The sequence below is a fragment of the Nerophis ophidion genome, linkage group LG03, assembly GCF_033978795.1.
Source record: "Nerophis ophidion isolate RoL-2023_Sa linkage group LG03, RoL_Noph_v1.0, whole genome shotgun sequence".
In the NCBI taxonomy this organism is placed as follows: domain Eukaryota; kingdom Metazoa; phylum Chordata; class Actinopteri; order Syngnathiformes; family Syngnathidae; genus Nerophis; species Nerophis ophidion.
Window position 1 is genome coordinate 28782381 of NC_084613.1, and position 16597 is coordinate 28798977.

Consider the following 16597-nt stretch of genomic DNA (forward strand, 5'->3'; position numbering starts at 1 on the left):
ATGAGGCAAAAATACAACCTTACCAAATGTAAGACATGACGACAGATGTATTTTATAATGCATCCTGAATATTAAATAATTGCGATCAAAAGTCCGCTTAGAATGGAGCCTATGAGAGCTGCTCTATTCTGCCTATAAAGCCCTTGAAATACATGCAATAACTTCCATTAGGGTTTTATAAATTTGATGTAAGTATATATGTAATGTAGTAACAGGCACATTTTAATAACATTTAACATTTACGTATTTTGCTAATTTCAAGCATGCGCAGCACATTCAAATAAAAAACGCATCATGTTTGCTTTTTTTTTTTTCACTGTAGACTTAATGAAAGCAGAAATGCATAATCAAACATCACTTACTGTATAGGTCTGCTGTCATTATGATGCCAACTCCTAGGATGCTCATATATTACACTTTAGATAAACAATGTCCCGTAATCCTCGTGAAAAAAAGGGGGGTGGAGTCAAATATATTTTCGTTGTTCTCGCCATTACTGGGTCTAAGTTGTCTGTCATAGTGTATCAACTTGTCAGAATACATCCTCAGCCTTCTTCTGTCTAGGTCAGTGGCATGATTTACGATCTAGAATAAACTTCCGGAGAGCAGGGAAGCGAGGAAGAAGCTTACCACTTGATCATGTCAACATTGGCACACGAGCTGGTAAAACGGCGCCACTATAAACAGTTTGTCTGCATTAGTGCTTATAAAAACAATATCACTAATATTTGAACAATATTCAAGTCACAAAAGGTAATTGGAGTATTGTTGGCGCCTTTTCGATGTCTTCTTATTGGATCTTATGGGTGGAATAGAAGAGCTCCCATTGGCTCCACTGTAAGCGTACTTATTTTCGTTTATTTACGAGTTAGAATGCATTAAAAAAATACACCTGTCAACATGTCTTTCATAATGATTGTGAACTAGGGGTGTAACGTTACACAATAATTTCGGTTCGGTACGTACCTCGGTTTAGAGGTCACGGTTCGGTTTATTTTTGGTACAGTAAGAAAACAACAAAATATAAATTTTTTGGTTATTTATTTACCAAATTTTCTAAATCTTTCACCAAAAATATTTTTCTTAGTGGAATATTTGATGTGAAGTAATGGGAACCTTGGATAGGTCAATAATTCATAATAACATTGATTTTGATTCAATATTATGATTTGAGCAATGACAGTTTGGAAGAAAAAAAAACAGCTTTGTTTTATTAGTCAACATTGGAACTTTTTTAAAATTACATTTAGCCTTTAAGCTTTTTTATTTCACTTTTGTTATGTTTTTGTTTATTTTGATAGTATTTTTAGAATGTGCCATTGGCCTTTAAAACATTAGCTGTGGGACGCAAATGGCCTCCGGGGCACACTTTTGACACGCCTGCTATGGATAATAAAAAATAAAATCTGATAAATCTATGGATTAAAAAGCAGAGCCTGGCGACGCATGCGCGTTTATCATAACTCTCTCGCTCTCTCTGTCTCAGCCCCTCCCTCACGAATGCAGCTGAGTGCACAATTTGTTTTGTTTTTAACCCCTTCTTAACCCTGAACGTACATTGAAAATACACCCAACCCTACCTTAAAATGCCGGACATTTGAGGCATTTAAGAAACTCCAGCCGGACAGCTCCGCAAAAGAGGACATGTCCGGTGAAAAGAGGAAGTATGGTCAGTCTATCGTAGCCCGGTAGCTGCTAGCATGCCATGTGTTGTGCCTCGGTGTGCATCGTTTACACAACGTGCGCTGCGCTACTTAATGTGTCTGTGTGGAAATTCATTCGGTACACCTACGAACCGAACCGAAAACCCTATATCGAAACGGTTCAATACAATTACACGTACCGTTACACCCTTATTGTGAACGATAGCAAAAATCCCTCAAAAAGCACAGTTTGCCTTTAAATGTTAATTACATGATTCCTTTTAATGACTGGCCATTTGAGGGAATATTACAAATAAGGCTCCCTTCCAATTAATTGCCTTGCAGTAAAGCAAATAACGGCCCACAGAGACAATGAGAGGTAATGCTGTATTCGACCATTATAGATTCTAGTCAATGCAGAGGTCCTCTAGGACGTTTGGACGCTGCCGTCTTGGAGGGCTTAGCAGTTGGCTCCTCCAAATACATTGTAATTAAATACTCATCGAGAATGACCCGCTGGCTTTTTTCAAGACTGAAAATGACTTGAAAGTGCCGACGACATTCCCCCATCAGTGGAGTGCGCATATAAATAGCATCTGGTATTAAATAGGCAGGTGAAATAATTGGATTTCAGACCTTTGGGGTTTGGGGATGAGCCGGTGCAGGTTCATCTTGGATCGTCCAGTCTTTCTACAAGAAACAATACACATCCAGTTATGACTCTGATGCTCTGTAATGCCACGCTGCTATAAATACTTCCTCTAGCCGATTGCAATGAGGAATCCTCTGCGTTACTCAGCCATGCTGTAGGCCTTTCCTTAAGGACGAATGAAGGTGAAAGGCAAACATTAAGCAGGTATTTTTAGACCAATACTCTCGGGGCCCCATTTGCTGGTGTAACGAGGAGAAATGTAACCCTAATGCAGCCCCAGTATATTGACAGGGGGTGTTTTCTTTAACTGGAAAATAAAGCCTGCTACATATGCTACATGATATGGACTGTTTCTGATTGGTCTGTGGGAAATAAGCAGGAAGTCATAGCAATTGTAATAGCAATACATGTAATAGCAATTGTGTACATTCTGGTCGGAGCCTCAGTAGCATGTGGAAGAACCCCGCCATCTCCTGGTCACACACTGCTGTGGGAAAGCATTTTACTCTTCTATTGGGGGTATTTTCAAGTGTTGTGGTTGTGTTAGTCATTCTAGCACGAAGCAACATGTGAAAGCGGATCATGTACGTCAGGCCTATTCAACTGCACAACCCGAGGGTCCCTGTTTCAATCCCCACCTAGAACCAACCTCGTCACGTCCGTTGTGTCCTGAGCAAGACACTTCACCTTTGCTCCTGATGGGTGCTGGTTAGCGCCTTGCATGGCAGCTCCCTCAATCAGTGTGTGAATGTGTGTGTGAATGGGTAAATGTGGAAGTAGTGTCAAAGCGCTTTGAGTATCTTGAAGGTAGAAAAGCGCTATACAAGTACAACCCATTTATCATTTATATGGCCCGCCAAACATCACCCAAATAGGCTTGATGAAACCATTTAAACTAGGGTTGCTCTTGAATGCAATACTCCCGCCACCTCGCAGTGGGTAACAGCAAGGAATGTGTCACAATGAAGCAAAAGTGGGGTGAAAATCTAAATTAATCGCGAAAATTGGACTTTTAACGATTGAATAACAAAGTATGAATGTTCCGACCCTAGCAAATGCTTAGGGATGATACTCGAAACCGGTTTTCCCGGTTGTTCGATAAGAAAAGAACCGAGTCCTCGGACTCGAACCCCTTTTTGATAACCGGTACCCGTTATCAAGACCACTATAGTAAAGAAAAAGAGTTGGTTCTTTATTCGAATCCGTCCCGACCAGAAATGCTCTGTGAGACATCACAAGAAACAACGTCACGTAGCTCAGTCATTAGGCACAGATAGCGAAAGTAGGAAAACAACGGACGGGAAAATGCGCTCCAAGGTGTAATAAAGTTCAAAACAAAAGACATAATCCAATGAATAACTTTACTGAGAGATTTGAGCAGGGTACAAACACAAGACCAACACTTTTACGACCAACCGGAAACATAGCAACTTGGTTAGCAACGCACCTCCTTTACGGCAGCTGTCGCAACGTTCTTAAAGCAACCGCAGCACATGCATATATTATATATGCTTGTCACTCCCGTTGCATGCTGGGTAGTGTAGTTGTTATATTCCCTAGCTCATAAAAGAAAAAATGTTAACTCAATAAAGTGTATTTCTTTTTTTAGCTTTAACTTTTCATATTTTAGCATTGTAACCACATTTGCAAACAACTTTTCTCTTCATAGAATTTTCTTTCAATAAAGAAATAAAGTGCAAAAATGTCAAAGCATCATAACAAACAGTTATGTCAAATAGTAGCAGAAGTGCACTTTTTGGAGAGCTGTATTTTATCCCTCCTATTTTATTTTTTAGGGGGGTAACAGTCAATATTTATTAGATTTTATTTTTTTCTTATATAATAAAAGTGAGCTTTTGTTAAACAAAATATTTTATTTTTTTTCCATGTACAACAACCTATCTGGACTTGATAAGAGAATCGATAAGGAATTTGTTGGATAAAAGGATTCGATAATGGGCTCAAACTCGATCATTTCTTATCAAACATCATCCCTACAAATGCTTAAATCATTGTTTCTTGTCGGACCTTTTACACGGCAGATGCAGTGTTCTAGACAAGCAGCAACAACAATAGAAATCCACACGTCTAAGCTTCATCCCGAAACTTAGTCAGATCTATGTTAGTAGATTTTCTGCATGAAGATATGTTTGTTTTGTATTGAAATTGCTGGCTTTGTGATGTCTTTTGTATTTGTGGTCATGTTGTTCTTTGTTAAAAAGTAAGTTGCTTGTTTTATTCATGTAGCACATAGGTGTCAAACTCTGGCCCGCGGGCCAAATTTGGCCCGCCGTGTACTTTCATTTGGCCCTTGAGGCAATATCAAATTAACATTAGAGCTGGCCCGCCGCATTAACGCCACATTCACCGCTAATACTCATACTCGTCAACCCTCCCGATTTTCCCGGGAGACTCCCGAAGTTCAGTGCCCCACCCGAATTTCTCCCGATTTCACCCCGGACAACAATGTTGGGGGTGGGCCCTAAAAACACTGCCTTTGGCGTTCTGTACAATCTGTCTCCACGTCCCCTTCACAAACAGGGTGCTGGCCCAGTCACATAATATATGCAACTTATACACACAAACAAGTGAATGCAAGGCATACTCTGTCAACAGCCATACAGGTCACACTGAGGGTGGCCGTATAAACAACTTTAACACTGTTACAAATATGCGCAACACTGTGAACCCACACCAAACAAGAATGACAAACAATTTGGGAGAACATCCCCACCGTAACACAACAGAACAAATACCCAGAACCATTTGCGGCACTAACTCTTCCGAGACGCTACAATATACACCCCCGTTACCACCAAACCCTGCCGCCGAAAAGAGGCATTCAATTTTTATTTTATTTGATATGCCATTGATATTTTTTAATTATTGTTAATTGAAACTTGGTTTTGCATGTCACTATAAAGTTATATAAGCCTTGCTTGTTCAATATTCAATACAAAACTTGTTTGGGTCCCTATTAAAAGGTTAATTTGTTCAATCTTGGCCCACGGCTTTGTTCGGTTTTAAAACTTTGGCCCACTCTGTATTTGAGTTCGACAACCCTGATGTACAACTTAATTTGGATTGTGATGAGTCACATACCAGTACATTGTGTGCAATGTTTGATGTACTGAGGATGTCTGATTTCTGTATGCGTAAACATATGTAGTTGTGTGAATGTATTAACACTAAACCTTCTATATTTTTTATGTAACAGACAATGGACACTATACTTTTGTAATGTTTATTTCATGTTTCTATTTTCCGTCTTACGATCCAAATGATGAAATAACTGTAAAGAAATAAAACTATGGAAGGAAAATAATTAAAAAGAAGGGAAATCCATTCTCAACAACTTATGGAACTTCTGTTTTTTCATGCAGTTAAATATCTGCATACACTGGAATTGAGTAGCGGGGGCAGAATAATGAATTTATTGACTGTGCAGTGTGAAAGCCAATGTGTTTGTTTTGTAATTAAGTAAACTAAGTTTCAAAACAATATACCCTGAGGAAACATCCACATTTCGATGTCAGACCCCCAAGCCCTTGGACTCTTTACAGTATAAGCTGCAGCCCTATTCATTGTGTCATTGAATAGCCTTGATGTCGGTCTTTAATTATCTGAAGATCTTGACTTCTACACCCAAATTCTCATTAGAAAGGTGATTAAAGCAGTCCAGCTCCAACTGGGTTCTATTAACGCAAATACGAATGTATGTACGACAGATATTGCCCTCCAAAATAATCTCTCTCTTTTTGGAAAAAATAACATTAGAGGAAGTCTTGTAAACGGGACAAAACAAACATGTTTACTTGACCCACTTTCTGGGAAACTCATCAAGGAGCCATTTGTAATATTAGGACCATCAGTGCTAACTATTATTAACTTATCACATGTTTACTTGACCCACTTTCTGGGAAACTCATCAAGGAGCTGTTTGTAATTTTAGGACAATCAGTGTTAACAATTATTAACTTATAACTTTCCTCTGGCACCGTACCCGTCGCATTCAAAAATGTGATTATTCACCCTCTACTTAAAAGGACCTAACCTTGATCGTGACCTCATGGTAAACTACTGGCTGGTGTCCCATCCATCTATCCATTTTCTACCGCTTATTCCCTTTTGGGGTCGCGGGGGGCGCTGGCGCCTATCTCAGCTACAATCGGGCGGAAGGCGGGGTACACCCTGGACAAGTCGCCACCTCATCGCAGGGCCAACACAGATAGACGGACAACATTCACACTCACATTCACACACTAGGGCCAATTTAGTGTCGCCAATCAACCTATCCCCAGGTGCATGTCTTTGGAAGTGGGAGGAAGCCGGAGTACCCGGAGGGAACCCACGCATTCACGGGGAGAACATGCAAACTCCACACAGAAAGATCCCGAGCCTGGATTTGAACCCAGGACTGCAGGACCTTCGTATTGTGAGGCAGACGCACTAACCCCTCTGCCACTGTGAAGCCCTGGCTGGTGTCCCACCTTCCCTTTATCTCGAAAATCCTCTAAAAAAATTGTTGCACAGCAGTTAAATGAACACATACTCCTAACAATCTCTGTGACCCCTATCAGTCCAGTTTCTGAGCAAATTACTCTACTGGGACAGCCCTCGCCAAAATGACTAATAATCTAATACCAATTATGGATGCTGATGCGTCATCCATGTTGCTGCTACTTGATATTAGCGCTGCTTTCACTACCGTCGATCATAACATTTTATTAGAACGTATAAACACACGTATTTGACTTTGACTTTCTCGGTTTAACTCCTATCTTACTGACAGGATGCAGTGCGTCTCTTATAACAATATATGTTATGAAAATGTGCGGAGTTCCACAGTGTTCAGTTCTTGGCCCCACACTCTTCAGCATCTACATGCTGTCAATAGGTGACATCATACACAAATACGGTGTTAGCTTTTACCGTTATGCTGATGACACTCAACTTCACATGCCCCTAAAGCTGACCAACACACAGATTGTAGTCACCTAGAGGTGTGTCTAAATGAAATTTAACAATGGATGTCCAGCAACTTTTTACATCTTAACGCTAAGAAAATGGGAATGTTGTATAAGTTGGTGACGTCTCGGCGCTGCTAACTTGTCTCCATTCAAGATGATCCCCTGTTGGTCTCCCAGTGGACTGAACTTTCACATGAAGTCAGGACCCGGTGTGACCACTCTTTATGCATCAGTCGGTGAGCTCTCTGCGCCCCGATTTGTCTACAAGCAAGAGGATCCCCTGCTGGCCTCACTATTGACTGGACTCTCACATTATTAACTCTCCCGGTCAAAGGCAAAACCCAGTAACTCAATTTTGGTCAAAACTGAGCTGATAATAATTTTGGAGTTCCTAGGTGATATGCGATATTGTAATTTGTTCCGTGATTAAGCTGTTACGCGCATGGCAGGACCTAGCAACTACCACATAACCGCGTAGATCCATCCATCCATTTTCTACCGCTTATTCCCTTTCGGGGTCGCGGGGGGCGCTGGCGCCTATCTCAGCTACATACAACAGAAAAATCTAGTATCACAAGGGACCAATCGAAGCTTCTTTGTCAGTCGCCTTATTGTCTTTAATGAGACATTTGCACGAATGGGGGCCGACGGTCAACCTGATTATGTGATATTATGGCACGAGGGGATATTTGGAAGATTGGCCCAGGACGTTGCAAGCACCTTCATTAAATGTATTGTTCTTGATTCTTCCCCTTGCATGTTGTGGGAATCTGCTTCACGGTGGCAGAGGGGTTAGTGCATCTGCCTCACAATACAAAGGTCCTGCAGTCCTGGGTTCAAATCCAGGCTCGGGATCTTTCTCTGTGGAGTTTGCATGTTCTCCCCGTGAATGCGTGGGTTCCCTCCGGGTACTCCGGCTTCCTCCCACTTCCAAAGACATGCACCTGGGGATAGGTTGATTGGCAACACTAAATTGGCCCTAGTGTGTGAATGTGAGTGTGAATGATGTCTGTCTATCTGTGTTGGCCCTGCGATGAGGTGGCGACTTGTCCAGGGTGTACCCCGCCTTCCGCCCGATTGTAGCTGAGATAGGCGCCAGCGCCCCCCGCGACCCCGAAAGGGAATAAGCGGTAGAAAATGGATGGATGGATCTTCCCCTTGCATACTCTTTTGGGCAGATAACTGTGGAGGTCAAAATAAAAACTGGACGCTGTACACGGCTCTTGCCCAATGTGCAAACGCAGAATGGGGCCCACCCGAGATTGTGATAAAATATCTGGAGAAAGGGCACACGTTCATGAGAGCAGATTCAATCCATGGCTCAATTGGCAAGAAAATGAAAGCTCAAGAAAACATCTATACGTTTGATGACTTTGTAGATCTTTGTAAGACAGCATCAAGATAGATTGGTTTTCCTTTGTTTTCTCAAAATCAGCTAGAAGTGAGTTACTAGGTTTTGCCTTTGGGCGGGAGAACTGTATCCACTCGGCATGCATTGCACTGGTCACCCAGGGGGGAATCTGCAGTCCCTTCCAAGGTTTCTCTTAGATCCCATTGGGTTGAGTTATTTTTTTCTTTCCCTGATGTGAGATCTGAGCAGAGGATGTCGTTCTGGCTTGTCTAGCCCTTTGAGACATTTGTGATTAAGGGTGTTATAAGTTCATTTTAATTGATTGGTTGATTTATTGATTGATTGGATTGTAGTCCCTGCTAAATACCCCTCTGTCGGTGCGGTTGTTGTTGCTGTCGTCTTGGAGGGTGGAATTAACTCCCAGACAGAAAAGATACTGTATTGCCACAGGCAACAGAATAAAATATTGAAATATCTTCACATTGAAATTTTCTTCAATGATGAAGTGTTTCGTTATAGCAAACGTTACACCATTCTATGTCCATTAGGGTTTTATAAATTTGATGTAAGTATATATGTAATGTAGTAACAGGCACATTTTAATAACATTTAACATTTACGTATTTTGCTAATTTCAAGCATGCGCAGCACATTCAATTAAAAAACGCATCATGTTTGCTTTTTTTTTTTCACTGTAAGACTTAATGAAAGCAGAAATGCATAATCAAACATCACTTACTGTATAGGTCTGCTGTCATTATGATGCCAACTCCTAGGATGCTCATATATTACACTTTAGATAAACAATGTCCCGTAATCCTTGTGAAAAAAAGGGGGGTGGAGTCAAATATATTTTCGTTGTTCTCGCCATTACTGGGTCTAAGTTGTCTGTCATAGTGTATCAACTTGTCAGAATACATCCTCAGCCTTCTTCTGTCTAGGTCAGTGGCATGATTTACGATCTAGAATAAACTTCCGGAGAGCAGGGAAGCGAGGAAGAAGCTTACCACTTGATCATGTCAACATTGGCACACGAGCTGGTAAAACGGCGCCACTATAAACAGTTTGTCTGCATTAGTGCTTATAAAAACAATATCACTAATATTTGAACAATATTCAAGTCACAAAAGGTAATTGGAGTATTGTTGGCGCTTTTTTGATGTCTTCTTATTGGATCTTATGGGTGGAATAGAAGAGCTCCCATTGGCTCCACTGTAAGCGTACTTATTTTCGTTTATTTACGAGTTAGAATGCATTAAAAAAATACACCTGTCAACATGTCTTTCATAATGATTGTGAACTAGGGGTGTAACGTTACACAATAATTTCGGTTCGGTACGTACCTCGGTTTAGAGGTCACGGTTCGGTTTATTTTTGGTACAGTAAGAAAACAACAAAATATAAATTTTTTGGTTATTTATTTACCAAATTTTCTAAATCTTTCACCAAAAATATTTTTCTTAGTGGAATATTTGATGTGAAGTAATGGGAACCTTGGATAGGTCAATAATTCATAATAACATTGATTTTGATTCAATATTATGATTTGAGCAATGACAGTTTGGAAGAAAAAAAACAGCTTTGTTTTATTAGTCAACATTGGAACTTTTTTTAAATTACATTTAGCCTTTAAGCTTTTTTATTTCACTTTTGTTATGTTTTTGTTTATTTTGATAGTATTTTTAGAATGTGCCATTGGCCTTTAAAACATTAGCTGTGGGACGCAAATGGCCTCCGGGGCACACTTTTGACACGCCTGCTATGGATAATAAAAAATAAAATCTGATAGATCTATGGATTAAAAAGCAGAGCCTGGCGACGCATGCGCGTTTATCATAACTCTCTCGATCTCTCTGTCTCAGCCCCTCCCTCACGAATGCAGCTGAGTGCACAATTTGTTTTGTTTTTAACCCCTTCTTAACCCTGAACGTACATTGAAAATACACCCAACCCTACCTTAAAATGCCGGACATTTGAGGCATTTAAGAAACTCCAGCCGGACAGCTCCGCAAAAGAGGACATGTCCGGTGAAAAGAGGAAGTATGGTCAGTCTATCGTAGCCCGGTAGCTGCTAGCATGCCATGTGTTGTGCCTCGGTGTGCATCGTTTACACAACGTGCGCTGCGCTACTTAATGTGTCTGTGTGGAAATTCATTCGGTACACCTACGAACCGAACCGAAAACCCTATATCGAAACGGTTCAATACAATTACACGTACCGTTACACCCTTATTGTGAACGATAGCAAAAATCCCTCAAAAAGCACAGTTTGCCTTTAAATGTTAATTACATGATTCCTTTTAATGACTGGCCATTTGAGGGAATATTACAAATAAGGCTCCCTTCCAATTAATTGCCTTGCAGTAAAGCAAATAACGGCCCACAGAGACAATGAGAGGTAATGCTGTATTCGACCATTATAGATTCTAGTCAATGCAGAGGTCCTCTAGGACGTTTGGACGCTGCCGTCTTGGAGGGCTTAGCAGTTGGCTCCTCCAAATACATTGTAATTAAATACTCATCGAGAATGACCCGCTGGCTTTTTTCAAGACTGAAAATGACTTGAAAGTGCCGACGACATTCCCCCATCAGTGGAGTGCGCATATAAATAGCATCTGGTATTAAATAGGCAGGTGAAATAATTGGATTTCAGACCTTTGGGGTTTGGGGATGAGCCGGTGCAGGTTCATCTTGGATCGTCCAGTCTTTCTACAAGAAACAATACACATCCAGTTATGACTCTGATGCTCTGTAATGCCACGCTGCTATAAATACTTCCTCTAGCCGATTGCAATGAGGAATCCTCTGCGTTACTCAGCCATGCTGTAGGCCTTTCCTTAAGGACGAATGAAGGTGAAAGGCAAACATTAAGCAGGTATTTTTAGACCAATACTCTCGGGGCCCCATTTGCTGGTGTAACGAGGAGAAATGTAACCCTAATGCAGCCCCAGTATATTAATTGCCAAAGGTGTCACGCTACAGTACTAGGCAGGCAATCGGCAGTGTCACAGTATTCCTGTTTTCTCCACACAAAATGCCCCTAGTATCTGGCTTTTATAGACATAATCTGGATTTGCTGATTTGCTTTTGTTCTCAGGCAGGCACCTGACAACGCTCGTCCCCACAGTGTTGTGTTTCTTAAAAGAAAGGATAGAGTAGAACCTGCTGACAGTGCTGACCTCAACTTAACTAAACACAACTGGCATTGTTTGTGGGACAGTGGGGCTCAGTTAGTAGAGCGGCCTTCCAAAACTGAGTGTTCCTAGTACTAATCCAATTTTCGCCATACTAGTCATAAACTCTGTTTCCATTGCCCCAGCCGACCGATTGGACGCGAGACAAGAAGACCCGTCTGTCCTAGTTGTCCTGCATTGACACCCCGCTGGTTTGGCGGGAAGGTGACCAAATGCGAAAAACTTCCAATATCAAAAAAACTCGGAAAACCCCCTTATGGGAGCGCAAAAAGCGATATTTGAAAGGTATTTCGAAATATGACTGTTTCCATTACCAATTTCTTATTGCAATATTTAGGTTTTGCACATTTCTAGTGGTAATGGCACGCAGCTATTACCATTGTGTTATTGGGAAATAAACTTCACCTGCCTTGCTCCCAGTGCCACCCAAACATATGTAAGGGACTACAAATGGAAATAATCTGGCTCATATACAGTCTGTATAACAGATTGTTCATTCATAAAATAAAATAGAAAATAAAAACACCTGGTAGAAGGGCAATAAAACAATATCTATTTATAGTGTGATAGACACATATTCGATATCAATAAAAAATGCGTACGATAAAACCTTTGATATTTTCTTTTCTTCTATGTCTGAAGAAACTGGAAGATGCAAAGCAAGGTTGGTTGCGTTGACAAAGGTACTGCTCCCTGGTAACCGAGCAACGCAGGAAGTAATCACTGATCAGCGGGAGTGACAAGCTCAAAGCCAATCAGTTAACAGTATCAACTATCAGTTTGGTGGTGCCATCTTGTTGTCTCACGGTTGATTCTTTGAAGGAGTTCTGCAGAGAGCGAAGAAATTGTCGACAAAACAGGAAAAGTCACCTGAACAGTATGGCGTTTTTTAAAACAGGCTATAGTCAGCCCAATGTGGACATTAAGTGTTTTTCCATGGTTGTGTTGACATTTCCTTTCTTTTCTGCCTTGATAGCTGAGGGGACTACAATCAGAGGAAGGTTACATTCTAAATTGAAATGTTCATAACTATTATATTTTGGTGGTAATTTTCGATAAGTTATAAAAAATATTAAAAATTAACGATAACGAGCAATATAAAACACTTATATCAGGATGCAGTATTCAGCTATATCCTGGTAGAGGAGCCATCCCACAGCGCTGTGTGACCACGCTGTTGTGGCCGCTGCTTTTGTGTTACTGATACTCCTGGTTGTTGAAATAGTAATAAGTAACATTGCTTACTGATAAATAGAATAGCAGACTATGCAGTGACGGTCTGGCACACCAGATTAATGCATGTTCCTTATGACTGTAGTTCCAGTTCTTGTATAGGATCTCCAGTTCTTGTATAGGATATAACAATAAGCTTGTGCATTGAGATAACCTGCTTTCACGTGTGGATTCCCTTAACACCATGATGGTAAACTGATACCCCCACCCGCCCCGCTCCCTTTTTTTTTCTACAGCCACTATTGTTGTATTAATTGTATTAAGCTGCATTCAGGCTACGGAGAAAGTGTTTCCGTTTGTTCTCCCATGACAAATCCCAACCCAATAATTGCACATTGAAAACAAAACCCTGGAAGGGGGAAATGTGAGCTTGTCTAATGAGAGCGAGAAGGATGTGGCACAGGCTTTTGCTAAATTAAGAATTGTTGCAAATGCAAAATGTAAGTGGGGCACATGTGTCTGCGTGCTTGTGACTTTAAAATTCCATTTCTGGGGGGGGGAAATTGAAAGTCTGTTGCGCCCCTTTCCTTTCTCTATTTAAGAGTGGAAATGTAGTCCATCCCACATGCAAGCTGCTGCAAGACAAATAGCCTAACCCTTGGAGACCACCTGGGCTACACTGCTCCTGGATTAGCTGCTGCATTGCAAAGGCAGAAACAAGCCACAAACATTTAAAGGCCTACTTAAATGTGATTTTCTTATTCAAACGGGGATAGCAGGTCCATTCTATGTGTCATACTTGATCATTTTGCAATATTGCCATATTTTTGCTGAAAGGATTTAGTAGAGAACATCCACGATAAAGATTGCAACTTTCGGTCCTAAGAGAAAAGCCCTGCCTCTACCGGAAGTCGCAGACGATGACGTCACCCGTGTGATGGTTCCTCACATATTCACATTGTTTTTAATGGGAGCCTCCAATAAAAAGTGCTATTCTGGCAGAGAAAATGACAATTTCCCCATTAATTTGAGCGAGGATGAAAGATTTGTGTTTGAGGATATCTAGAAAAAAAACAAAAAGACGCAATTGCATTCGGACGGATTCCGATGTTTTTAGACACATTTACTAGGTTAATTCTGGGAAATCCCTTATCTTTCTATTGTGTTGCTAGTGTTTTAGTGAGTTAAATAGTACCTGATAGTCGGAATGGTGTCTCCACGGGTGTCTTGACGCGCAGTGTCTCAGGGGAGTCGACGGCAGCTATGGACGGCACAAGCTCAGCTTTTCTCCGAACTGACTTTTTAACCACAATTTTCTCACCGAAACCTGCTGGTTGACATTTGGTAGGGATCCATGTTGGCTTGACCGCTCTCTGATCCATAGTAAAGTTTCGCTTCCAGGAATTTTAAACAAGGAATCACCGTGTGTTTGTGTGGCTAAAGGCTAAAGCTTCCCAACTCCATCGTTCTACTGTGACTTCTCCAATATTAATTGAACACATTGCAAAAGATTCAGCAACACAGATGTCCAAAATACTGTATAATTATGCCGTTAAAGCAGATGACTTTTAGCTGTGTGTGTGTGCAGCGCTCATACTTCCTAAAAACCCGTGACGTCTTGCGCACACGTCATCATTACACAACTTTTCGAAGACGAAACTCCCGGGAAATTTAGAATTGTAATTTAGTAAACTAAAAAGGCCGTATTGGCATGTGTTGCAATGTTAATATTTCATCATTGATATATAAACTATCAGACTGCGTGGTGGGTAGTAGTGGGTTTTAGTAGGCCTTTAACTTGGTAGGGGGGAGAAAAGGGCAGTTTCAGCAACTGTTTTATCGATTGTGAACAACCTGCTGGACACAATAGACACACACAGCAGTGCAATGGCTGGACAAATGACTGCAGGCTACTTACGCAGCTTCTTCTTCCACTTGTGAGATATCATCCAGGATAAGGAGCAGCACCAGCAGAGTCACAAAGAGGAAGAGCAGCGTCCGGGGTGCAGGCAGCATGGTCGGCCGGGGAAAGTGGGGACCAGCACAAGCTGCACCATCACCTTCCTCTCTTGCCCATTCCTACAGCCGTCCACCCATCATGTGTCCCTTTGTTGTGATCGGCAGACCCCTCCCACGCAAAACTGCCTCCCAATCTCTTCCAAACCCCCACGTCTTTCCCCGCCTCGTGTTGCCCGGCGGTGGTCCCCCAGTGTTAGCGCTAATTCCCCGGTCTAACTTTCAAAGCGTGTACCTCCAGATGCAGCGGGGGCGACATGATGTGGATTACTGCCGTCTTAAAGGCGCAGGAGCCGAATAAAAAGTAGCTTTGGTAGAAAAGAGGCGGAGAGAAGCGACTCGTGGCTCCAACCTGAGTGACTTAGAGATGTGACGTTCGCGAACGAGTCGAATGATTTCAACGGTTCTTTTTAGGTGAACGATGAGAACCGATTTACAGTTGTGAAGCGTTGGTTTGGGAGCCATTGCTGCTAAAACTCCACGAATACACACATGTTTTTAGTCACGCTCAGTCATGCGCGTTTGAAAAAATAAACACATTTCTGCAAGTAAAAAAAAACGATTTGAAAGTTAATAAAAAAGGTGTTTAATATAAAAACAAAAAGCAAGTAAAAAACAATTTGCAAGTAAAAACAAAACATTTGTTTTCAAGTAAAAAAATTAGTTCAAGTACCTAGGAGTCTTGTTCACGAGTGGGGGAAGAGTGGATCGTGAGATCGACAGGCGGATTGGTGCGGCGTCTTCAGTAATGCGGATGTTGTATCGATCCGTTGTGGTGAAGAAGGAGCTGAGCCGAAGGCAAAGCTCTCAATTTACCGGTCGATCTACGTTCCCATCCTCACCTATGGTCATGAGCTTTGGGTCATGACCGAAAGTACAAGATCACGGGTAAAAGCGGCCGAAATGGGTTTCCTCCACCGTGTGGCGGGGCTCTCCCTTAGAGATAGGGTGAGAAGCTCTGTCATCCGAGAGGAGCTCAAAATAAAGCCGCTGCTCCTCCACATCGAGAGGAGCCAGATGAGGTGGTTCGGGCATCTGGTCAGGATGCCACTCGAACGCCTCCCTAGGGAGGTGTTTAGGGCACGTCCAACTGGTAGGAGGCCACGGGGAAGACCCAGGACACGTTGGGAAGACTATGTCTCCCGGCTGGCCTGGAATGCCTCGTGATCCCCCGGGAAGAGCTGGACAAAGTGGCTGGGGAGAGGGAAGTCTGGGCTTCCCTGCTTAGGCTGCTGCCCCCGCGACCCGACCTCGGATAAGCGGAAGAAGATGGATGGATGGATGGATTGTTCTTCAATTAAAAAATGATTTGCAAAAATGTTTTTTTTTAATTATTAGATTGAAAAACGATTCACAAGTATGATTATGTTTCATTAAAATGATTTGCAAGTAAAACAATGATAAAACCAACTCATGGATAAAAAATAGTTTCTTAAAAGTAAAAAGAAAAACAATAAGCAAGTCTAAAAACTATTTTCTGCAAGTATTAAAACGATTTGCAAAGGGAAAAAAGTGATTCGCAAAAATCAAGTAAAAAAAACGATTCGCGAGTAAAAAACAATATTTTTTTCAAGTAAAAAAATGATTCACAGAGCAAA

The 16597-nt window shown here is 41.5% G+C and overlaps 1 protein-coding gene across 4 annotated transcripts in view; it reads right to left on the reverse strand.

Moving 5' to 3' along the window:
* Nucleotides 1-15403, reverse strand: part of st8sia2 (ST8 alpha-N-acetyl-neuraminide alpha-2,8-sialyltransferase 2) — a 42600-nt gene extending 27197 nt beyond the window's left edge. For 2 of the 4 annotated variants that reach the window (XM_061894792.1, XM_061894789.1), the window contains exons 1-3: nucleotides 14902-15402; nucleotides 11272-11325; nucleotides 2280-2333 (exon numbers count right to left, since the gene is read on the reverse strand). In XM_061894792.1, coding sequence (XP_061750776.1) covers nucleotides 2280-2333; nucleotides 11272-11325; nucleotides 14902-14999 — 206 coding nt within the window. In that variant the 5' untranslated portion in view covers nucleotides 15000-15402. Of the gene's footprint in view, nucleotides 1-2279; nucleotides 2334-11271; nucleotides 11326-14901 lie in introns of all 4 variants that reach the window. The other 2 variants (XM_061894791.1, XM_061894790.1) reach the window with 2 other exon arrangements.
* Nucleotides 15404-16597: the final 1194 nt, after the last annotated feature.